Here is a 26,516-nt window from a genome sequence, read left to right as displayed (position 1 = left end):
CATCCATCATATGGCAACCCTTCCACAGTTTACTAATTTAATATTTTTCAAATTGTTTTTTTTTAACCTTTATCTTACCCTGCTACGATAGTTTAACCCCCGAAAATAGGAAAAAGGAATTCAAAGATATAAAAATCTAAAAGTAACAACTATAGGATATTCTACACCATATGTTTTGTCTATATTTTTGAATATAAGAAGTATATTCCAAAATCCCTTCTTGTCTTCACTCTTCTTATTTATCATTCTTTCCCTTCGGCTGTTCATTTTTGCATAGGGGCAGGGGAGGATTTTCCAGGCAGGGAATAATTTTCAGGAAGGATTTCCAGTAAGGAAATTCCTGTCAGGGGGGGGGGGGCATCTGCGAGAATACACATAGAACCAGCTTAGCATAGAGCTAGGACCATATTCAGGGGAGGGGTTGTGGATTTTGACCCCCCCCCCGAGATGTTTGTCTGCCCAATAAAAACGTAATAAAAATGCATAAAAACACATTTTTGACGCGTTTTTAATTTTTTTGTACCCCCCCCCCCCCAGAAAAAAAAACAGAATGAAAACACTGGATACAACCATGCAAAGAGCACAGTGTTCCCCACGTATTGTTTTTGTCCCTGGCCAGTTTGCACGGAAGGTGTGATCGTAAAAACTTGAGAGAGGGCTCAATCGATTTGACACTGAGAGTTCTAGTGTTTTTTTTTCTGAAGGAAAAGTGATTGGAGAAAAGCCAGCCCCATCCAGTGCCCTTTTTGCATCCTGGTACCCTGGTATCCCCGTGACATATGATCAAAATCTCTAGTTGCCACTTTGTACAGAATGGAATTTGCCCCCAAAAAATTTTCCGAATTTCCCCAGTAAATATTTCTCTAGAGACGATATGACCCGCACAGCCTCAAGGCTCTAAATTACGCAAAATACTCACTATTCGCCGATAGATTTTACAGCAAAAAAGGGCGGGCACGTTTGATCTTGGCTGTCCAATCAGATTGAAACTTAAAGGAATCATTCCCTGTAGCCAGAAGATCTAAAATTCTGTTCAGCTGGGGAAGGGTGCTTGGGAGCCTGAAAATGAGCCAACGAGATTTTCGTCTCTGATCGGTTTCAAAGTTAAACCCACAAGTCCCTGGGCTGAGGGGACCCTAAAATAAAACAAATTTAGGCTGGGGACACAGGCTCCCTGAAAAGAACCCGAGAATGGACCAAAAAACTCTTTTCCATATCGATTTAAAACTTATATCCGTAAGCTGGGCTGTATCCAGGTTTTTTTTGGTGTGGGGCGGGGGGGGGATGTTTTACACAAGGATTTTTGTCGGGGGGGGGACACAAAAAACCTCAAAAATGCATAAAAATGTGTTATCCATTTTTATTACGTTTTCCAGTCAGAAAGGCATTTCGGAGGGGGGGGGGGGGTCAAAACCCCTACCACCCCCTAGGTACGGCCTTGTCCGTAAGTCCTTGGGCCAAGCAAACCTTAAACTCACACACGCACACTTAAAATATGAACCAGAAAAATTTGTTCGCTGATTAAAAATTTTTCTCGGTCACCGTGAAACTTATATCTCTTCTTGGGCCATTGGACCCCAATGGCCCAAGGAATAAATAGAAGTAAATTGTTTTGCCAAAAAATAGGACCAGAAAAGGGTCAACACTTTCTTTTCCAAACAGCCTGCAAGGCTCTTTGATAAAATAATGGATTAGGTGACCACATAACTCAACCCCTTTAACCCACCCCCATTCGATTCAACCCCTCACAACTCGATACCTGTTTAACTTAGGACAAGCATAAGCTTTTTCACCCCCAGCAAGAATTACATGCAACTCTCCAAATTTTAATATCATATTTAGAAAACTGGCTAGAGGTCCATACTTTCTGCAAAAACTACAGAGTTCAGGCCACTTTCTCACAAGTAATTGAAGTTACAAATACCAAAGCACAAAACCAAAGTATTGCCTCTGCAGCATAATAAATAGAAATGTTGCAGAGCTGAGCAGAAACTTAAACCGAGCAGAAACAAATTCATAGAATAAGCCAAACGTAAAACAAACAGAATATTACAATGGATGACTAAATGAAACCTAATAGAAACAAAAATTACCATAAATAAAAGTGGGGCTACTACCCTCCCCAAACACTTTAAAGGCTTGATACTTTACTGAAAAAAAAAAATGATGTTCTGGCCTTTAGAAGGTTTTGAGAGACAGTACCCAAACTGCTATTTGTACTAAATACTGTTTTTTAAGACTGACGACATTCACACTAAAATTTGAAGAAATGTTGAGAAGAAAGTTGATCCAAATCAAAACATGCTATGTGCATACAGATTGTCAAAAGGTCATACCAGCAATATCATTGGACGGCTTACCATATCAAACTGAACTTTCCAGGGCATCATGAAGGGGATCTTTAACTAATCAAAATGCAACATGTGCACGCTACCACTGCTATTAATGCTGCTGCTACAACCAGGGCCGTATCCAGGAATTTTTTTGGAGGGGGTTTTACTAAAAAAAAATGGGGGGGGGGGTACACAAAAAACTAAAAAAACGCATACTAAATTTGTTTATGTTCATTTTTGTTACGTTTTTACGAGTCAGACAAACATTTGGGCGGGGGGGGGGCAAACCCCCAACCCCCCCCCCCCGGATACAGCTTTGGTTACAACTATTAATGCAACATAACTACTGTTACTACTGCTCCAACTACTTCCGCTACTACTATAATACTACTACTACAAAGGTTAAGGGTATGAAGGTGAAAACTCGAAGAGAACATTGAGGGAAAATTTGAACTAAATCAAAACACACTATATGCATGCAGATTGTCAAAAGAGCGTATCTCAGGAATGGATTAAGGAATTAAGTCACAAATTATGTTCTGGTCGTCAAAAGGCACGGGGGGTGTCAGCCCTACTCATCTTAGATTTGTGGTAGTGCTGGAGATTTGTGGTAGTTTTATGCTTGGGAAATTATCTGACTTTATTTCAGCTCATTTTTGGTCTAATACAGCTCTTTAGTTTTTTTTAGAAAAACTTATTTTGTGGAAATTCTTTTTTAAATTAATTACTATAAAATTTAAGGTGGATTGGAAAGGAGATTTTTAGTCATACGAACTGAAATCTATCACTGTACATAACGAGTCAACATAAGAAATTGTCCTCAATAGTTTTTATCTGCATATAGCCCCCCTTGGCTTTCTTTACACACCCTGTAAGTCACAGCTGGTCATTAAAAACAACATTTGTTCTCCCAGTTTCAAAGTGGGGTGTCCTCATTTCAAAATGAGTTAAAATGCTCTATCTTCATTGAGGTCTACCTTAGAAAACGAAACAAATTATAAAGCTCATTTTCAGGTATCCCAAACCAATACAGTCAAAATTAGTTTTAAATTTATGTCTGTATAAATTAGGCTCGTTTTCTGTAAGTAAAATCGGTACTTGTAGGATATACGGCCTACCTAATTTCCTTCTAATATGTTTCTCTGAAACTCAATCCAATGAAATATATACCAAAATAAGTTAAAAATATAATACTTTAGAAAAAAAATTGGGCTATATATTTGCACATTAAAGTATACTAAAGTATAGGGGGTCTGCATACCTAATGTGGTAGGTACAATTATTCTTCATATTATGTAGTAAGAATTGTTTTCTAACTTCACACTGTCCAAATACTTTACCCCCACCCCCTAAAAAGCACGGATCCAGAGCCTTAATTTGGGAGGAGCGGCAGTGCCAAAAGGAAAAAGTAGACCCCCCCCCCCCCTACAATTTTGCTTAAAATAATTGAATTAAGGCCGGGTTTACTATCGACGTAACGCAATAGGAGATCAACTGACTCACTTTGCCGCTTACGCAAGGCATTGGTAAACTTTGTCGAGGTCGAGATTGCCACTGAACGTCGATATACGTTGGTCAATCAGAGGCGACCCCAGTCAAAGGGAAGGTTACGCACTCGTTGCCTGTTGCATTTGGTGAGTTGTATTATTTTCGATTGCTCTTTGATATCACCACGGTGTTTTAAGTTTGCAATTTAAAATGAATGGATAATCTAAGCGTCTGGACACCAACGAGAAAGGCTCGTATAGAAATGGGACAAAAAATAATTTTCTATTTGAGCGATAATAGAAAATTATCGCTCAAAATACCATGTCCGAGAACGCAACCATTGGGGATGAGGAGATTATTTCCAATGTTGTTACAGGTACTGTTGGCAAAGGTACTCAAAAGCAAAGAAAAAGGGCAAGGAATAAGAAAAAACCTAGTCAGTTGGCTGGGAAAAAAGAGAAGTTTTGCTGAGGCTACAAAACTTATCCCAACCAAGACGCATGAAAAACTTATGAAAAGCAGACGCAGCAAAATTTTGGCAGAAGATAAACCGTGCATTTTGATGCAATGGACAACAAATTCTTGAGCCAGTCTGATTTTTTGTCCAAAATTTTTCTCTATGAGACTAGAAGAGAACTGACTCAGGTTTAGAATATGATGTCAAGAAAAAAGGGACAAATGGGTGAAGGGGGTGATAAATGGTGCTAGTATACCTGGTCGTAGCAGCAAGAAATGTATCTCAAAGAATATTACAGCGCAAAGAACCTCGTTGAGGTACGCCAGAAAGAATAGTTGGCCTTATGGTGACCTGCAACGGGTTCCACGTGTGAGAAAAAATAAGTATAACCAGGTCTCATGTCAAGGGAGATGTGAAATATACTTTAAAGCCGGCAAAGTAGAATCTTGATGCTGTAGTCATCTCATCTCTAAATTCTGGTTAGTATGTCCTATATATGAACTTCCGCAAGTACATGGGATCTGATAGACCCCACTTTGCTGCCCTAATGGAGCTCGATCCTTCCCAGAATTTAGAAACCTATCTAAAGTATTACTACTCTTTAAAGCTACTTTCAAACCCTTACTCTGTAAAATTCTTTTAAGTTTTTCACTTAGCCCTGGCTCACATGGCAAAGAACAACAAACATCCTTCTCTTGAGCTGTTTCCAAGACTTCCTTAGAAATCTCTAGAAATATTTTCCTTCTTTTAAAAAAGTCTGGTCAATTAGCCACTCTGGATACCTGCTACATATTAGTAACTAAGAAAAACACTAACTAAGCATATGACCGAAATATCTAGTATTTTTTGTGAAATTTATCACTGTCTATTAAAAGGATTTATCTCTATTTGAACTTTTTATTTGTCGTCATGGAAAGGCAGTGTGGTCTTCGAAATTATCTAGAAATTATATATAATTCAGAATCCACAAAATGTAAATTGCATAATTTGTAATAGTACCTCTAAAATTGGCCATATGGGTAATGTAGTGTATGGGCATGCTACTGCATAAACTTCTGACAGCCAAAAGAATCACTGCAGTGCGTTAGCCTCCAACTGTTTAACTGATAACCTTTTGTGAAAGACAATACAAATGAAGAAGAAAATGTAATTGTTTTAGAAGTGACTCAAGTACATCATACAGTCAGATACAATCACTCCAACGTTCCCTTGATTGTGGCTTGAAACTGTGTTTGAACTTTACCAGGATTCCAAAGTGACTGGAAAGACATCTAGACCAGATCTCCAAACCAAAATGGAGGCCACAATTACAAGTGGATTAGGTAAAGAAACATTAAAAGTAGCATTGAAGGATTTGAAACAAGAAGATCCTCCACTATATTTTGACCTTCAAAATTGATGCTTTCTAGCCACAAAAGAGGAAAATGGCTCCTATTTGGGTTCCGTATTTCATTATGGAATATGGCTCCCTTTTTTGAGAATGCTGAGGAAAAAGCAGATGGAATGTTTAGATGATTGAGAAAAACTATGGACAATTTGCAACTTGATTAGGAAAGAGTGACGTGTTTTATTGCAGATAATGGTAATTGCAATTTTGTAGCAGCCTACAGGTTTTTTCATAGACGAACTTTTTTAGACTAAATGAGAGTGCTATTAAAGCTAACTCAATATTGTCTTGAAGATATTTGCAAAAAGATTTTAAACTCTCAAAGACTGTCATTCATTTTTAGAGACAGAATATTGAGAGATTCTGCAGTAAGTAGGCTACTGACTAAATGATTATCATTCAGCCATATATTGAACTACTTTTACTTTCTTTGAAGGCATTGAGTTCCTATTTCTAAAGTAATCCATCTTAATGCTGTAAAGAATTGTATAAACTTCTTTCCATATATGATGATTTAACAGAAACACCCTGGATCGTTGAAATTTATCTGATGTTCTTGCAACGTGCATTGGAAGCATTCACCCCATCTATAAAAGAACTTGAAAAGACTGGAACTACAGCGGTATGCATTTCTAATATCATTTTAAAAAACAAGCATGTGAAATTAAAGAAACAAACAAACATGCCACATCCAGGGCTGTATTTAGGATTTATTTTTCGGTCGGGTGTTTTACACAGGGATTTCTTTTCGGGCGGGGGGGGAGGTACACATAAAAAAAACACTCAAAAACGCATAAAAATTGTTAATATCCATTTTGGTTACGTTTTCATGAGTCAGACAAACATTTGAGGGGAGGGTCAAACCCCCTCCCTCGATACAGCCTTGGCCACATCACAACATATAAAATAATGTTGGCTATCAAGTTCAACAACAATTGGAAGTTTTGAAACTGAATGAGTATCAAAAGATATCCGAAGACTCTAAGCCTGTTCTTACTTCTGCTATTATATGTTTCGAAAACATAACAGATTTTAATAAAAATTCAACATTTGCCAAAGTGTCAGAGTTTATTCCCAAAGTTTCAGAATTTTGTAGAAGCAGGAGAATATTTCTAGTCAGAAGGAAAACTTAGATTAAAGATGGGGTAAGATGAGCTTTTTGTTACCATGAAGGCTAGAAGGGTTGGGTGAATGGAACTTTCAGGAATGGATCAAGAGCATCAAGGATGTCCGAGAAAGGTCTTTTGAGGTATCCACCTTCACCCCCTCACCCTCTTAAATGCAATGACCTTTGTTGATCTATGGAAATCTCTGTTATAAAAGTGAAATCTTCAGAAATAGACCTAAAGCCCTAATAAGGCACAAGGAAAGTGCTTTTTACCTCATATTTTTTTGTCAATCCCTATTTTCAAATATTTTAAAGCTTTGTAAAATTGTTTCTTAAATTAAAAAAAAAACTTTTTAACTTAAAATCCTGCTGAGATTATACGAGTAAGTTTTCAAGAAGGAATTGTAGGCCAAAGAGAAAGAGAGTAAAAACCCAAAATCAAGGTAAAACATTTGTTGTCTAAACTTAAATAGGGATTAATCTGTCTTCTATGCAATCTTCTAAGCCCTAGAAATAATAGAAAGGTATAGATGGCAGCTTGAAAACATCTATCAAGGAAATGTCTTGGGCGTTTGATTCATTCCTGAAAGTTTATTTTCCTAACTCAACTGCATTCCGAGACAGCCTCTCATCTAGAACCATGCTAAAATGGATGAACTTTTCGATCAGGTGGCATTAATTCAAAGAAACTTCAACAGTAAAAAATGTCCTAACTTTTCATAACCTCAAAAAGAGAAGCGAGAAAGTGGCATCTTATTCTAAAACCTGTGGACTTTAAGGGTGTCAATTTTAATAATTTCTTTTAGAATATCAATTCCTAGAACATTATCCTATTGTGATAGTTTTAATTTAATGCCATCAAAATGACACGATGAAAGGAGTCGATTTCTCAAGTATTTTTCCTATATTTTTACATAAAAGGTAATTGCTTAAAATTCACTAAAAACACCAAAAATGACATAAATTTTCTTAATGGTGCAAGAAGCCAAACAAATTAAGAATCATTTAATTGCAATAAAAAAGCCTGTATTTTCATTGAAGTGTCAAAGACAGTGAAAACTTCAACGACCAAATATATATAAAAAAAAAAATAGGAAAAATAATAAATTCAATTTCTAATGCAAAATACCTCCATATTCAGTTAGGTAGTTCTTGATAGTAGCAGGTGCCAAATTTAAAAGAAAGAAACGTGTGTGAAAAGTCAGCAAAGAATAAGCTTTATCGATTTGGCACCAAACACCTTAAGAAGGTGCAGCTTTCCTTATAAGGTCTAGTCGTCAGTGGGAATCAATAGATTGTTAATGTTGGAGTTTTTATGAATGAAAAGAATTATCAAACCTAGCTAATTAGTTTTAACATGGTAACTCTGACTACATGCTGCCCTAAAACTGCAACACTGCAAGAACAAAAAGAAAAATCTGGCAAGTTTATAGTTTTTTACATTTCTTTTCTAGGTATGTAACAAACACACAACTCAATGCCTCTTTTTACGCTCTTTCCAATCATACTAATTTTGTCCTTTGTAAATTTTGTTTTCGGCTCTTAAATTGACATCTTATTCCTTATTATTTACAAGTAGAAAATAGTTACCAAAAATTACTAAAAATACTTTAAAACAATCATAAATACCTACTTATCTCATGCCTAAAAGTGCAATGCTTCACTTTACCTTTTGCCTCCTTCTTCTGGATAAACATGCAGCCCATAATATATATTCACACTATTTTTTAGAATAGCATGATGAGACCTGAGAATAAAATTAACACATTGCTTTGGCACCAAAATTCTGGAGATAAGACTGCCATCTAACATAATTTTTCCAAAGGAATTGGTATGACCCTCTTTTTTTTTTTTTTTTACAACAGACAGTTCAATTTTGTCCTAACTCAGCCACCAGCACTTTTTCAGCTAAATTATCCTTTGACTGATTTTATCCTACCCTCTTGAAATTTGTTTTTACTTTCACGTTTACCCAAAATGCAAAGGAAACTCATGCTACTACGCTAATTAGACTAGGGGGCATTCTAAAAGTAAGCTTCTGCTAGAAAGTATTGAAAACCAAAGGAGACATTGGTCTACGTCAAACTTTCCTTGAAGACCATGATGACACACTTTTAGATTTGAATGGTTTTCAGATGGAATGAATGGATTGGACACTCAAAAGTAAGGGAAGTCTTGCTGTATAGGTTTCAGATAAATATACTTTATTCAACTCATGAAGGTTTGTGTTGTAGTTTGGAAGGTTTTTTTGAACCTGTGTTTATTGAGTCTTCTTTAGAAGGCTTAAAGGTGGTAATTAGGATTGTTTATCACTCTAATAGTGGATCTGTTCAATCTTTCCTACAACAGCTTAATAAGGTTGTAGATCTGATTCACCATCAGCAGTCCAAGAGAGTGATTATGGGCGATTTCAACATAGATTTGATTGATAGTGCTTCCTCATCACTGGATTTTCTATGACATCTATACCCACAAGAGTCACAGAATCGACAGCAACTATCATTGACAACATTATTTCTTCCCACTCTTTTCACTGTAATTCAGTGGTAGTTTGTGACATTCCAGACCACTTTCCTACCTTATTGATTCTTTTGCTGGCTGATTCTTCTAATTCCAGATTTAATACTTCTGATCCTTGCTCTCATGGTTTTGGCGGTAAAAATCTTAACCTTTAGAGATCTAGATTCAATGAGCAGTCTTGGGTTGAAGTAAAATCCAAATTGGCACTTTAATATATTGTGTGAATGGATTAAGACTGTTATTCTTGATACTTGTGCTTCTCTGCCACACCAATCCCAGTCTAAAAGGTCTTAACTGCTTAATCTGTGGATGACCCCAAGTCTTCCAAGAAAATAGAGGCAAATAAAATACTTGTGGAGAATGTGAAAGGGGTCAGCATCTCAATAGCAGCTTCACAATTATAAAGCATACAGGAACCTTTTCAAGTCTCTCACATTCTGAGCCTTTTCCTTCTAGTTTGGTTGTTGATAGTGACATTGTGACAAGACCAAAAAAAAATTCAGAAAAAACTGGCATCTTATTTTGCAAACATTGGGGAAAATACAGCATCTTCTTTGGTGGTGTGTCTGATTACAAATCTTACCTAGACCCTACTTGCTTGAGATTCATGGTGCTACAGCCTGTAACTGATTCAGAAGTTGCTAAAATTGTTAAATTACTAGAAGGTACATTTTCATCAGGTCCATATCAGATATTAACACAGGTCCTCAAATTTTTTTTACCATATATTTGCTCACAGTTAACAAAGTTGATAAATTTATCTTTTGAACCTGGCATGTTTCGAAATGCTCTTAAATGTGCTAGAGTTATAGTTATTTACAAAGGAGGCCCTACGAATAACCTGTCTAATTACAGACCTATCTTGCTCTTGTTGATTTTTAGCAAAGTTGTTGAAAAGCCATGTTATCATGTCTCTTAAGCTTTCTTAAGGCTAAAAATTTCTTCCATGATTTCCAGTTTGGTTTTTGGGGTAAACATTCTGCTGAACATGCAAGAGTCTCTTTTGTTTATTTACTTGATTTTATTCACTGTTCACCTGATTGTGGACTACTTCTGGCTGCTTTTTTTTTAGATGTTCAGAAGGCTTTTTAATCTCTGATATATCATGTTCTTTTTGGAAAACTTTTTCACTTTTGTGTATGGTCAAATGCTCATTCTTGGTTGTCATCAAATCTGTCAGGGTGTGTTATTTGAATTGGTGAATCTTTACAAGATATCTTTATGGTTGAATATGGAGTACCCCAATGATCAGTTTTGGGGCCAATGTTATTGTTAATTCATGCAAATGACTTTTTCTTTGCAGTTGAAAATTTTAAACTGCAAGCATGTTGTCATCTTTGTCAACAAGCAAATTGGGCTCTCTCAAGGTATGAGTCTGGATCTGATGATGGTCTGGTGGCTTTTGCAGATAAAACACTGCAACCACTTTGGCTACAGATGAGTCTTATCTCCAGCTGAGCCTGACATTTCTTTTTGAGTGTGTTGTGTTGTGGACTTGCTCTTGCTCTTGCATAACAGAAATCTGGGCCTCTTGAGGATCCATCTCTAGAGCTTATTGTGGTTTTGTATGTTTCCTGAGAATTTTTGTATATGAAAATCTATCTTCTAAAAACCATAATGATACAATCAAAATGATGGTGGCCAGAAATCTTGGTGTTCTTTGGAATCTTAAGCACTCATATCCTGGTTGCATTCATAAACTTTTTTTTTCTTCATTGATTTAATCATACATTTCTTGTTGTCTGCTAATATGGATGTCTATCTTTCCCTTTTCTACATATTTACTTTCTTCTGTCCACAAGACACCAAAAATAAATATTAAAGAGACAAATGCGTCTTTAATCAAGCCTCTTCTAAATCTTTGGTCTGTATCTCTTGCACCCTGTGCATATTTTGCTTTTTCTTTAGTCCATGGGCAACTGCCAGTTGTTTTCAAGAGTCTATCTTTTATTCCTAATTTTTTGTCATATACCCTTTCAAATTCTACTGATGTGAGAAATCCTTTTACATGATGCGTTTGGTCTGACCTTAATTCAGTAGCCACAAGGTTAAAGGTATGGAATTTGCAATAACCTGAAGCATAAGGTAGTTTTTGGGACTTCTGAAAAATGTTGTTGAATTTTCCTTCAGGAGTGTTAAATTTAATTTTAATGGTAAATTGTCAACTTTATATTTTTATTATTATTGTTGATATATTTGTGGTCTATTTTAATTATTACATTTTAGTTTTGGTTTTATCAGGATAGGGTTGTTGCCTGTGGGTTGGCCTGTGCTGGTCAGACTTATGTTATTTTGAGGATTTGGGTGTTGGGGTTTGGCTTCTTGCATTGTGTAGTCCTAAAGTTATTAGTAAATCATAGACTATAGATTATTTACAATTTATTTTATTTTCATTTTGTCTTATTTCTGGTTGGATGTCTTTGGGGAAAGTGTAGCTAATGGTGTAGGAGGGGTTATCTATCCTCCAATGACTTTTGACTTAAAAACACCACTAGAACTTTCAATTTTAATCAAATGAATCCCCTCCAAAGTTTCTACAACCATCCTTTTGTATGAAGTGGCTTTTGGGGGAAAATAAAACATTGAAACATTATTGCTCTTTACTAGACTGTTGCCTCTGAACTGCAAAGATTGAAATAAAAAAAAACTGCATAAAACGAAATATAACAAGCACTGATATGCAGATGTGTTTTTGAGTCTAAACAATGATGACCAAATCAAGTCAAACAGGCCATAAAAAAAATAAAATAAAGCAATGTTGACAATGATAAAAAAATGACATAATGCAGATATTTGTAAAAAATATTTATAAGCTGAGCAAAAACTTTGAAACATCCAAATGAGTAAGTCATAACAAACAAAGAATTAGGAGGGCAACAAAAATGAAAAAATTATGGCGGATAGTTATTAATTTTGTCAGTGATATAAAGGTTCAAATATCTCTCTTATTTTGACAAAGAAGCAGTAAATGGGGATAAAATAGGTACAGACTGAGAACCATTCAATGACAGGCAGTTAATAATTGGAGGGTACTCTATGGAAAAATATTACTGGAACACATTATTTGTATAATATTTTAGAACATAAAAAATACATGATTTAAAAGATTTAGTAGGTGTCCTAGAGGATTAAAGCTTCTGTTGTAACTATTTGACATGTTGTTTCAAGGTCAATGTGCTCCTTTGTTTCTAAACTTGATGGTACAAAAGCTGTGCTGGTTTTGGATGATGCCCTTCTGTGGTTTCACCTTTTTTATATCCTCATACTCCTTGAATTAACTGAAAACCATGAACTGAAGCTTAATAGTAGTAATAAAAAAAAAAAAAAACATAACATAAACAATAACCTTTCTGCTCTGCAAACTTCTCCTATTCAAGTAACTTGTATGAGTTCCAGTATGCATTTGAGAGCAAAATTATTCTTCTTTTATATATATATATATATATATATATATATATATATATATATATATATATATATATTACTAAGGAGAATTTTTTTTATATTCTGGCATAACTTGCCAATTAGATATGTAGATTTCCTTTTTGTAGTTTCCTATGATTCTATATAATATTTGAGATAGAAAGAGCTAAGTTTTCTATTGAATTTTTTTTTGCAAATGAGCTTCTGAGTAGTAGGACAATTTCACTTTCATGCTGCAATGACTCTTCTTGGTAAATATTGAGCAGTTCATATAATTGACATACAAATAAATTGAACATACAACTTGATGCCTCTTTCTCAAAATAATAATTGCTTTTCTTGCAAATTCAATTTCAAGCCCTTTTATGACTCTTGAAAATAATAATAATAATAAATGTGACAAGGTGCAAATAATTGACAAAAATGACAAGTTCATCTTTTAAAAAGGGTAAAAAAAAAAGGAGGAATCAAAACATGTCAAAAATGAAAATTACATGCACAAAAGAATTATACCATCTAACTTCTGATTATGTCTAAATGTAACACTCATTGTTGTTACAAGCCACATGCTATATACAAAAGTTTGATGATTTTGTTGGGTTTCTATTTCAAATTGGCCTTATTTGGTATTATGTTGGATCTTTATTTGGTATTATAGCTCATAGTTGAGGAAGCACAAAAAATTCATGGAAGCTAAAAAATTAGCAAATGTTTGTATCCAGCTTAGGGCTATATCTGGCCCATTAAGGGGGGGGGGGGAGGAGGGACTGGGATACAACTATGACAGAAGTAATTATTTCTTTGGGAAGAACATTGATTAGGAAACTGAACTGTATGTTTTTTTTCAATAAGATTTCTTTCCTATCCATTAAATCCACAGTAAAGATTATCTTATAAAAGCTTATTCAAAAAAAGGAGAAAGCGGAGATGTAGATTTCCTTTTTGTAGTTTCATACAAGTCTTTATAATATTTAAATAGAAAGAGTCAAGTTTTCTATTGATTCCTATCTGGTAAATCTATAGTAGGCCTAAAGCTTATTTTACTAAAGCTTATTAAAAAAAAGAGAAAGTGGAGATTGCCAAAAAGAGATGTAGAACTGCTCAATATTTACCAAGAAAAGTCATTGCAGCATGAAAGTGAAATTGCCATACTACTCAAAAGCTCTTTCAGAGAAAAAATCAATATATTACTTGGCTCTTTAATTTCAAATATTATAAAGAATCATAGGAAACTACAAAAAGGGAACATAGCTTATTTAAAAAAAGGAGAAAAAAAACAAAACAAGGATGCCAGAAAATCTTGGGAGCATAGTAATGCATATTTTTTAATGTATATACTATATATTTTAAGGTAGGCTATATTTATTCATCAGAGAGAGATGGCAGGGATAAAGCAAAGCAATTCACTTCTATAAATGAAATAGCCTAGGCTAGTTAAGTATCTATTATTGTTTAAACTAGTTTTCAAAAACCTATAGGCTAATAAACATTTTTGGTCATGAAATGATGAAGAACAAGATGTCACCTTTTAGGAATCAAATAAGAATGTGTGGGCCTAGAGGAAGCAATTAGCCTAGGCTAGTATATTTAGACAGAGCATAGAAGGGCACATTGAACAGTATGCTCAACTTCTATGCTAGGCTACTTATTAAATTAATGTCTAAGGACTTTAAATTTACCAAAAATCTTTGAATTTGTAGTCTTCAGGTAAAAATTAACTAAAATTGGGTCCAGAGAGCAAAAACTATTTGGAATTGATGTCAGTAGGCTAGCACTTTACAGTAACAGAAGTAATTTTGAACTTCATTTTATATTGGCATCTATAGGAACTAAATTAATCATTGTGAGGCAAATAAACCATAATGCAATTTTAGGCTAGGCCTAGTTTATAGGCTATCCTGTATTATAGGCTAGCTTAGGATAACAGAGTTGGCAACCTTTGCTAGTTATAATTTTGTTAGAAGTGGTCCAGAAAGAATTCTCTTCAATTTTAATACTTAAATAAACATAGCTTACTTAGATAATTAAAGGATCACACAGACTTGATCTTTCAGTAGACTAGAGGGATTTTAATGACTCATGTAGTCTAGTTGCCTTATATTGATTTTTTAAATTTAGTGATTTGCAACATCGGAGCCTACAGTATCTAGCAAAAAGTAAATATAGGTGGCAGGCAAATAAAAGACCAAACCGATATTTAATATATGATAAATTTATATTTCCAAGATATTTAAAAGCCCCTAGACTTGTTATGAGTGGATGCCAGATATAGCCCTAAGCTGCATACAAACGCTTGATATTTTTTGGGACTTCCATGAATTTTTTGTGCTTCCTCAATGATGAGCTCATAGTACAAATAAAGCCAATTTGAAATAGAAACCCAACAAAATCACCAAACTTTTGTATATATCCTAAGGCTCGTAACGGCGATGAGTGTTACATTTAGAAAGAGTCAGAAGCTGGATGGTATAATTCTTTGCATATGTCGTTTTCATTTTTGACACGTTCTGATTCTCGCTATCGCTTGTGAATCGCGATGCCGCTTATTTTCTACCAATGTATTTTCTTTGTCCTCACTGTAGCATATCTTTTAACCGCATATTTCTTTGTTCTTCACTTGTATTCTTAATTCGTTCTACTCCCTGTTGTCGCATGTCTTATAACCGCATATTTCTTTGTTCTTCACTTTAGTTTTTGACTCGTTATAATTCTTGGTGTCGCTTGTCTTCGAACCGGATGTTTCTTTGTTCTTTACTTTAATTTTTGACTCATTGTAATTGTCACTGACGCAAATACTCTAATTGTATATTTCTATGTTCTTCATTTTCACTCAACAATAGTTTAGACACTCTTTCAGTACCCTTTACCTTATTTGTGTGGATTGGTCTTGTCACAATTGATCGTCTAAAGTGTTCATTTGTCCCCTAGGCATTATGAACGTCTTTTGTAAATAGACTTATTACACTTGGGTGTTTTATGCTTAGCTATGTTCCTTTTGTAATTTTGCATTCATCATATATGCGTCAAAATGATGTAATTTATTCTCTTGAAATGCGCTCATATACATGACGTCAATCATATAATTTTTTTTGTTAATCATATGTTTCTTGTGTAATTTTACCCGCATCATACCCACTAAAAACAATATGACCATTACTGAGGCAAATATGACGTATGTATGCTCTTGTAATGTGCTCAAAAATATAACGTCACCAACGTGATTTTTTTTTTCCAAAATGAAGGCTCTCTTGACAAATTTTCTCAAGCTCGTGATCTGTGCACTTAGTTTTTGCAGGCCACACAATCCCAGGATTCCAAATTGCCAAAAAAAAAATATATATGGAGCTGTTTTCGAGAAAAAATTCATAAATAAACACATGTACAATTATTGCCCGTTTTAAGAGATAAGATATATCTTATCTCCTTAAATGAGCAATAATAGTGTATTTGTTCTTGAAAATGGATCCGTTCTTTTTTCTGAAAATTGGCATCCTGGGATTTTCTGGCATAAAAAAAAACGATGGATACAGGTCAAGATTTTGAGAAAGTTCGTTAAGATTCTTAATTTTGGACAAAGAAATCCCACGGGTGTCACCATATTTTTGAGCACGTTTCAAGTGCATACATGCGTCATATTTGCCTCAGTAATGGTATCACCGTTTTTAATGTCTATGATGCAGGCAAAATCACATAAGAAACATATAATTAACAAGAAAATCATATGATTGACGTCATATTTATGAGTATATTTCAAGAGAATAAATTACATGATTTCTGCCCCCCCCTCCCCAAGGAGTGAACGTATCGTTTTATTTGTATGGCGCGTGCAACATTACAAAAGGAGCATAGCTAAGCATTAAATTCCAAGTGTAGTTATTCTATATACAAAAGGCTTTTTAAGAAGTTTCATAATGCCTAGAGGACAAATGAACAAACTAGACAATCAAATGTGACAGGATCAATCCGAGCACCTAAGATAAAGGATATTGGAAAAATGTCTAAAGTAGTGAGAAACGAAAATGAAGAACAAAGAAATATACAATTAGGATACTTACGTCAGAGATGATTACAACAAGTCAAAAACAAAAGTGAAGAACAAAAAGAAATCTGGTTCGAAGACAAGCGGTAGCAAGAATCGAGTCAAAACCAAAATGAAGAACAAAGTAATATACGGTTAGACATGCAACTGCGAGGAGTAGAACGAATTAAAAATTAAAATGAAAAACAAAGAAATATGCGGCTTTAAGATATGCCACAGCGAGAACAAAGAATTATTTGGCTAGAAGATAAGCGGCAACGAGAATTGATAATTAATAGCGAGAAAGGGAGTATCAGACCGAGTCAAAATGAGGCGAAGAATAAAGAATTGTGCTGTTAGAAGACAAGTGACAGCGAAAATTTTTCCCGAAGAAAGAGTAGCAAATAACGGTGATTCATTTTGAGGTTTCGGCTTACAACGAGAATCAATATATACAAGCTTGCTGAGTGCTGGGGCCCGACCTCGATATTGGCTGTTTTTTTTTTCTTAAAACGGGTATATTGACATTTCTGGCCACATAAACCATCTAAAAAGGTCACAACTGTAAGTAAGAATTTGCATTTTTCCCAGGGTGGTTGTAGGGAACCTATAGTGACGCTATAACATCAAAAAGAGGCTCACATTATCTGTGATTAGAAGACAAGTGACAACGAGAAGTAATATATACAAGCGTGCCACGTAGCTGTGCCGGGTCCGGCCTCAAAATCACCTATATAGTTGTTTTTTCTTCTTAAAACTGTCAAATTGACATTTCTGGCCACAAAAATGATCAATATAGTCGCTTTTTACTAGGTTGGAGCAACTGCTGCAACCGTGATGATCTCAAAATTTTTACTAGATAGATAGTCCCGTCCCTCCTTAGAGACAGAACTTGAATTTTTGCTCCATAAAATGCTAGGATTACCTAGTGTTGTAACTGGTAAAATTGGTCACGGTAAAATTGGGTATTTTACCAATTTACGTAATTTATTTATTTTACGTAATTTACGTGTTTTACCTATTTTACTAGTATTGTACATATTTTATCGGTATCTTACATACTTTCCCGACATATTTTACGACGCCTTGCAATTTTCAGAGCACAAAAGCGCGAAGAGGCTGTCAGAAAAAAAGGATTGAATTTGATTTTTTTTTTTTTTTTTTTTTTTTTTTTTTTTGTGTGTATAGCTATTCTTCGGTTTAAAAGGCCGTGTGTCTGACTTAGGTCTCTTGTTATCAGAACAATAAAGTGTATTATAGTACATTTAATTATAATTTTAAAATGGTGAAATATTAGCTGAAATAAAATTACATTAGTTCTGTCAACTGTTAAAGACAGAAAGGGCTACAAGCAGGATCGACATATGATAAGCAAGAAAAAATAATATTAAATAGCCAAGAAAATGTGAGCCAGGGGACAAGAAAGAAGCGAAAATTATAGAAACAAATATTTCTTCAGACTTCCACTCAGCTTTCTTCAGTGCTCAAAAAGAAGGAAAACTAAACTTTTGAATTATCTTTAACTGAGCAGAAGAAAGACTGTTCGATTGCCTTCCTAAAAGAGCGTGGGAAGCCATTACCTTCAAACATTAAAGTTGCCTCATCAAAAGAACTACACGATCTGGATTATCAACAATGTGGAGGGCCAAAGTAGAATCAATATCCTCATTTTTATTTTAGATTTCACATCTTAGAGAAGTTTTGTATTCATGACTTCTTTTCCCAGGGAGCCGGCGTTTACCCCCCCCCCCCTGAAAATACCCCACACACACACACAGCAAATATTCCCCCCTGCTCCACGGAAAATTGCCCATATTTTCCCCTTGGAGAATTCCAGATTTTATTAGAAGAGTATTGAAATTTCTACTCTCCTGTTTTCAATTCAATCATTTATTACCCACAACTACAAGAGAACAAGTAGTACAAGGGGAGTATAAACATAAAACAAAAAAGAAAGAAAATGAACATCAACAAACACTAGCAATTAATTTCTACTAAGAAAAAAACTGTAAAAGACCATGGTCCTGCCAATATTACGAAATGCATCTGCAGAAAGCTTTTTGTGTAGGTCCCCGAGCTTTTGAGTTACATCTGTAACATAAAAGTTTTAACTAGATACCGATTTCTAGGCCATGGCGGCAGAGAAAGAAGAAATTTGCAAAATTTGAAATATGTAACTTTAATCTTTTTAAAATCCTTTAGCTTAAGAACAGGATGAACACCCGAAAACTGAAGTACAGAATGATCAGAAAAAGTCAAGAATAAGCGCCCAAGAGCTCTTCTGTTATATTTTCCACGGTTTCTTACAATTTTTGAATAACTGAACTGATTTTTTCTTACTGCAGCAGCAACAATCTGTTTACGAAAAAGAGCTAGAGAATTAGAAACAGTAATACCAAGCCACCGAAAGGAAGAGATAGAAAGTACAGAAAATTCATTTCATACCAGAGGAATAGACAAAGACAGATTATAAGATAAGAATTCACATTTGTCAAGATTCAGGGATAGACTAATATTTAGGAAAGACTGAGAAATTGGAGAAACCATCACAGAAAGAGCAGATTTAGTACGACTAATCAGCAGAATGTCATCAGCATAGGCAATGTAAGAAATATCAGTAGAACCAGAAAAATAAGTGCCTGAGATCTTTCCCAGAATAGTAGAAATACAAATTTTGAAAGGGTTGGTGATAAAACACCTCCCAGCCTTACGCTTCGAAGCACCTTAATAGTTGTTTATGGAGAAGATTTCAGGCGGAGGTAAGAATTAGAATACCAAAACTGTAGAAGGTAAATAACCGAAAAATTAACACCAGAAGAAGCCAAAGAAAAGAAAAGCTGGTTATGAACAACATAATCAAAAGCCTTTGAAAGATAAGGTGTACAGAGATATACGCCTTTATCCTTAGAAGAAATAGAAATTAGAATAGAAGAAAGGACACGATGAGCACGTTGGCACCCCACACCAGATCTGAAACCAAGTTAATTTTCACCAAAGAAAGAAATATTTTGAGTTAGACTAGGTAAAAGAATATATATACTCGAAGACCTTGCTAATATCACAAGAAACAGAAATTGGACGGTAAGAAGAGCAATCTGCTGGCGGTTTACCTCTTTTTAAAATTCAAGTCATGCTCCCACACAAAAAGCTTTCCGGGACGACAGAAGACGCCAAGCACATTAGAAACAAAAGTGCAAGATTTGACACAAGTTCAGCACATTGGGGAGTTCGATGCTTTTTAGAGATACCATCAGCATCAATAGATTTCGACTTCAGATGATTCAAAGCATTCAAAACTTCACAACGCGATATAGGTAGAACAAAGCGCTGACTTAGAAATCTAGGGATAATTTTAACAAACGCTTCACCAAACTTTCTATGAACAAAATAATTCAACACGGAGAATATCTTCGAATAATGTGCACGCCAAGAACTTGGTGGAATAGCATTACTACTCACATCAGAATCGTCTGTTTTACTTGAATTAATCACTTTCCTCCATTCTTTAAGCGAAGATGGTAAATCAAGCCCACGGTATTGGACACTTTTTAGATATTTCTTGAATTCTAATTTAGTTTTCTGTTTAATAAGAAAAACATTACCAGACCTAGGCCGACCACATTCTGTCCAAACTTTTGGCCAAAATTTAGCTTTATTTTTACAGGCCTTAATGTTAGGGTCAAGTGACCAAAGAAGCTTTTGAGTATTCTTTCGGGTTCGCTTTACTGGAACAGAAAAATTTTTCAGCTTCTTTCATAGCGGAGAGGATAGAATGATAATATCGGTCTATTTCATATTTAGCATAAATAAAATTCTGACTACACTGCAGAAGTTGATACGGAACATAAATCGTGCTTAGAAGTGAAGCCTATGTTGTAAGATAAACAGAAAAATTCGCATTATTCCAATCAGGCTTATAAAGCCATTTAGAGCGTACGCCACGACTCTTAGAAATGCTCCCAGAACAAATTTAAAGTTTAGGTCAGGGGCAATTGTATTTCATTACCTATAGCAAAAACCCACAAGGGTTCAATGTATTAATATTTGTTCGTTTATTTTTCCCCAGTGGCACTTCATGTGAAAGGGGTGGTCAAAATGGCTTTGGAGGGGCTCGGTCAGTTGAAAATTGAAAGTATCAGTACCCTTTTCTAAGGTTTAGCCGGCTTTTCAACCGATTGCTATCGAATGAGTTGCTAATGACTACAGAAATTCTTTTTCTAGTTTAACGCTTCTTGTGTTTCAACAGTTTTTTGATAATATATTCAGATAAGTACAGGGTTAGCTCTAAGGGAGATCGGGGTGGAGGTAGAAATTGATATATAATCCTCAGGGTCGTACTCAAAACTTTCGTTTGGGGAGGGAGGGGGGCTTCGGAACAGGCATGGTCACCTGAATCAGAATTTAAGTCTGAAGAAAAGGAGCTAGATTTGCAAGAAAATCTCGTTGATAGCAGTTTTAATGACTGTGAAAGTGACTGAATGTTCCATTATTATGATCCAGTGCTTAGTTAATCAAAGCAATCAAAATGTTACAAACTTATTTTTTACTTCTGTTCGGGGCTTTGATAAATAAAGGAAAAATAATATGTATGTGATATTAGGAATGTGGCTGAATACGGCTATTTAATATACGCAAGGCTGTTAGGGTAACATTTCTTAGGCTTAAATTTAGAAAAAAAATTACTAATATAATTTTATTCCCAGATAATGGTAAGTTTGATTTTATTTTTTATTTATTCATTTTTTTTTTTTACAAAATGAACGTCCGAAATCAGAAACTGTCCAATTGCTGTGGTATTACTCTAGGCACAAGATTACCAAAGGGATAAACTAGACAGTTAATTCAATTGATGAAACTCTAGATGAAAGGGCATTAGCTTTTTAAAGCCCAGGAAAATCAGAATCATTAAAAAATCTCATTAAAAGCTTTAAGTGATGCTGAAAAAGAAATGCTAAACTGGTCTTGTAGCTACAAGGCCACTCTAAAACACCAATTTTACTATGTGTTTCCTAGGAAGTAGCTTATTTTACCAAATTTACCGGTTTTTTTTTACCAGTTTTACTTACCGAGTTTTTATTTTACGGTAATTTTGTAACATTAGGATTACCCCTTTACTATGGCACGAAGAAGGACACAAGAATTCTTAATTTCTTTTCGGAAGTGCCATCTTCTCCGACTAGCAATTTTGATAGCAATTTTCTTTTAGGTGATTGCGCTTTGAATTCTTCACATCAGTATGTTTTCAAAAGAAACTCTTAGAAACATTGCACCTTTGGTGTACCTTTGCTGGGAAAACTTTAATTCCTGCATATTTTTCTCTTATCATTCCAATTTTCCGCCATGCATCTGGCAACACTTATCCTCAGAGCAGCATCAAGTTATGTCTTATGTAAGGCAGCTTCCTCGTCTAAGAAGTCAATCTATGTGATATGACGTAAGCACATATTAATAAAACTGATTTTGACGTAATCTATGAGATATTTACAGTTTTTATCTTTTTATCCTTTTATTTGTGTAAAATTAAATTTAAAAAGATGGAAAACAATATTTGTTTCAAATAAAACCTAGTCAACTTAGTAGTCTTAGCTTATCGTCAATTTTGAAAAAAGTAAGGCCAAAATTCTGGTCAAAGCACCGTATTTCACCGTATTTGAACGTTTTGTCATAATTGAAACCTTTGCAGAAAACTTAAATATGGACCCAGAAGGAATGACTGACAAGCAGAGAGTTAGTAGTAATTTGAATAGGCCTAGCAGTGAGCCGTGTGTTGCTGATATCTCAAAAGCTGGTAATGACCACAAAAAAGGAATGTGGAAGGTTTCAAATTTTAAAAAGAAAAGTGAAAAGAAAGATAAAATGAAATCGTTGTCTGAGGATATTGATAAGAACGACTCATGGTTTTTTAACAAAGAGGACAGTAATAGTCAGCGATCCAATGGAAGCAAATCTTCCAAAAGTCCTGGTTGTTCTGCCAAAACATTGATAGGCCAAAAAAGCAGTCGTCCATCATTGGCCTATGATGTTGCCCTATCAAAAATTGCAACCCTTCTTCCTCCAACGAATTCTGTACAAAAAATAAACTCATATGATCAAAGTCACCAAAGTACAGCTCAAGACACTGAAAAAACGCTACCAGTTTTAGCGAAATTAGAAAACAAGGAACCAAAACTTTCGAAAGCTTCCCCACCCCCACCTCCAGTAAGAAAAGAGAGTATCTCAGCCTCACGGCCTCCTTGCACCAGACTGGAGCTAAAAGATATTTGTTTTGAGGATCCTCCTGACTACTCCCCTCCTACCGTTCCAAGTACAGGTACAACGGAATTTGTCGAAAATGTTAATGACCTACTTGTCCCTATAGAGGAACAATTAAAAGCCAGTGGGTTCCAACTTGACGCGACAGACCTTAATGACTACGAAGTAACCAATACAATAAAAGAAGGTATTGAAGAGAAAACATCCCGAGAAGCTGAAAATTGTGAAAAACAACCGTCTGCTATGGAGTTAGCTGAGCCATCTGCCGATGGTAGCCGAACTTTGTGGTGTCAGCTCCCAGCCATAACAAAAAGTGGAATACTAAGTCAATTGTCGATTCAAGCAAAGAAAAAACAGGAGGCGATGTTTGAAGTCATAACATCAGAAGCATCCTACCTGAGGTCGCTGAATACCCTGGTTAAACATTTCATGAGCTGCCCTGAATTTAATTGTGATTCTTCCCAGTCTGTTCTTTCAAAAAGAGATAAACAACTCCTGTTCTCCAACCTTCTTCCAGTTCTTCAATGCTCAGAACGGTTTTTGGAAGATCTAGAAAGAAGATGGCAGGAGAACATAGTTATTAGCGATATCTGTGATATAATACTTAGTCATGCAGAAAAGTATTTTGATGTATATATTAAATATTGCAGTCATCAACTGTATAAGGAAAGAACTTTACAGGAATTAAATGGATCCAGCGTAGCGTTCACAGAGGTCCTTCGACGATTAGAATCAAATTCTGCATGTCAGAACCAATCCTTGTACTCATTTTTAATGCTACCAATGCAAAGGATAACACGATTACCTCTTTTAGTAAACGCTATCTACCAGAGGATAGATTTTACTTCCCCACAGTTCGAAACATGTAAAATGGCACTTGCAACTTTAAACAAGATCGTTCAAGAATGTAATGAAGGTGCCGGCAAAACAGAACGCTATGAAGAAATGCTTTCAATATCAAAACAACTTGAATTTAAAGAAGTCAGAACAATAAAAATTACATCATCCACAAGATGGCTGGTGAAACGGGGGGAATTTCTTCGTTTTTCTTGGAAAGAAGGTGCTGAAACAAAATTTTCATTTAGAAGAAAGATGAATAAAACGGCAGTAAATCTGTTCTTGTTCACGGATTTGCTGCTAATAGCAAAGAAGAAAGGCGAAGTGTACTATCACGTGATTGACTATTGTCTCAGAAGTATGGCCCAATTCACTAAAGTTAATGCCGACATATTTATGTCAAAAGCAGAGACAGGAAAAAATCTACTATTATTAAAAATGCTTCAAAACCATGAGAATAAGACAATAGAAATTATATTGCAATGCAATTCTGATTCAGAACTAACACGATGGATCGATGCAGAAACTCCGAAAATTTCTAACAGTCCTGACGAAATCATCTATGAAGAATGGGACTGTCCACAAGTTCAGGCTATTCACCCATACGCAGCCCAGCAATGTGATGAGCTGAACCTTCGGTTTGCTGATGTTGTAAATGTTCTAAGAAAAAGGCCTGATGGCTGGTATGAAGGTGAAAGAATAACGGACAGAGAGCGAGGGTGGTTTCCCGGCAATCACACGCAGGAAATTGCTTCTGCTCACATTCGAGCTAAAAGCCTAAAAAAGGGATGGGGACTGCTTTCACTCTCTGGCAGTTTCTTACAAGAAAACAAGAAGAACAAAAGCCACAAAGAAAAGATGGAGTATTTTGAGGAACATGTGAATGAAGAATCTCAAAAGTAATCGTATATTCTAGTAGCAGTATGTATTCTCGTATATCTTATTTCCTAAGCTTGATACTAACCCTCCAAAGTAGAAACATCATGAAAACGTGCAGACTTGAACGAGACAATTAATTTAAAAACTATTCCACAAAACAAGTGTTTCAAAGAAAAGTGAAGATATCCATTAAGCCAAAAATGAGCAGAAATAAAGTCAAATAATCTTCCAAAGCGTAAAACCACCACAAATCACTATCAATAAAATTAACATGAGCAGGGCTGATAGCCCCCATGCCTTCTCAAGACCAGAACATAATTCGCACTATACTGAAAAAAAAAAAAAAATTACCGTGGGTTGTCAGTTTAATTCACAAATGCTGATATTTATTCCTAAAAGTTTTAATAGTTTTTTCTTATAAGAGTTTAAAAAACTAATAAAGTTTAATTCTGTAAAGTTTTTAGTGCGACATAAGTTCAAAATGCCATCTGCACAACAGATCAGAGACAATTAAGACCGGCGAAGATGAAAGATGAGGGAGCAGCAGACTGCGCATCGAGAACTCCACTGTTTAAGAGTGAAGGGGATGAAATGGTACCCGGACCTTCCTTGAAGTTCACAAAAATACCAGGAGTGGGTATGTGGTTAGAAGCAGAATGAAAGGCCAATTGAAGGCCCCATGCCCTCTTTTCCCCAAATGCATCTGATCGAATTTTTTAGATAGCCATTTTGTTCACAATAGACCAAAGATCATGTAACAAAAACTCCAGGATTGACACCCCCCCCCCTAGAGCCCAGGGGCAAGTGTTATGATTTAAGCCCAGGGGCATATAAGGTTCCTACGGAAGGGATGGTCGTATAAAATTTGGAGGGGGCTCATTTGATGAGAAATTGAAAGTTCTAGTTCTATTTTTGAGATTCAAAAGCAATCCGCGGGGAGCTACTCCCCCCCCCCACCCCCATTTGCCCCAGATGAATTCGATCGAAGTTTTGAGGTAGCCATTTCGTTCAAAATAGTAGATGTATCATATAACAATGCCTCTGGGGTTGACACATTTCCCCATAGCCCAGGTTCAAGGGTGTAAGTCATTCCCCGGGGCATATAAGGTTTTATGGAAGGGGTGATCACATAAATTTTGGAGGAGGCTCATTTAATTTGAAATTTCTAATTCCCCATTTAAAGAGCCAAAAGTTATCAAACGGCATCACGCCTTCTTTCCCAAATGCATCCGATCGAGAATATGATAGACATTGTGTTTAAAATAGTCCAAAGATTATATACCAATGCCTTCAGGGGTTGATACAACTTCCAGAGTCCCGGGGCAAGGGTTGTAAGTTACGCCCCGGGGGAATTTAGGGTTTTTATGGAAAATTTGCCGTAAAAACTTTGGACGAGGCTCATTTGATTGGAAATTGGAATTTCTATTCCTGTTTTAAAGAGTCAAAAGTGATCCGCGGGCTAATAGCTTTCGCTCACGCCCTCTTTTCCCCAAATGTATTCGATCTAACTTTTGAGATGGTCATTTTGTTCAAAATAGTCCAAAGGCTAAATAACTATGCTTCCAGGGTTGACTCCCCCAGGGAAAGGCTTTGAGCTATGAAAGCTGCCTATTGTCACTTTGATACTTCGTTTGCATACTTTCTTATAACTTCTTATATCTTTACTGGGTATACCCTCTTTACTAATCTTTACTTACCCAGTCCGGTAAAGCTATCCACTTAATCGATGTCCCGCTACCCAGCATCACCCTTTTGTCGTCATTTATTCCTGGTCTATTCTTAGTTTCTCATCCTGGTTTGTAGGCTTATCTTAC

At 35.5% G+C, this 26,516-nt stretch overlaps 2 protein-coding genes across 2 annotated transcripts in view; one reads left to right on the top strand and one right to left on the bottom strand.

Annotated features, from left to right (window-relative positions):
* The window catches only part of sky (GTPase-activating protein skywalker), a 151,624-nt gene extending 136,822 nt beyond the window's left edge, over nt 1-14,802 (bottom strand). Inside the window, exon 1 of the mRNA XM_089104691.1 lies at nt 14,733-14,802. The gene's annotated coding sequence lies outside the window, so the exon portion shown is untranslated. The remainder of the gene's footprint in view (nt 1-14,732) is intronic.
* LOC148941369 (ephexin-1-like) lies at nt 4,143-24,695 on the top strand. Its single transcript, XM_089104156.1, is given in 3 exon segments — nt 4,143-4,212; nt 22,418-24,643; nt 24,646-24,695. Coding segments are annotated over 3 exon segments (2,346 nt in total).
* Nucleotides 24,696-26,516: the final 1,821 nt, after the last annotated feature.

This window comes from Artemia sp. Qi Xiang Cuo, chromosome 18 (assembly GCF_049724085.1).
Source record: "Artemia sp. Qi Xiang Cuo chromosome 18, ASM4972408v1, whole genome shotgun sequence".
Lineage (NCBI taxonomy): Eukaryota > Metazoa > Arthropoda > Branchiopoda > Anostraca > Artemiidae > Artemia > Artemia sp. Qi Xiang Cuo.
This window is presented reverse-complemented; position numbering and strand designations above follow the sequence as displayed.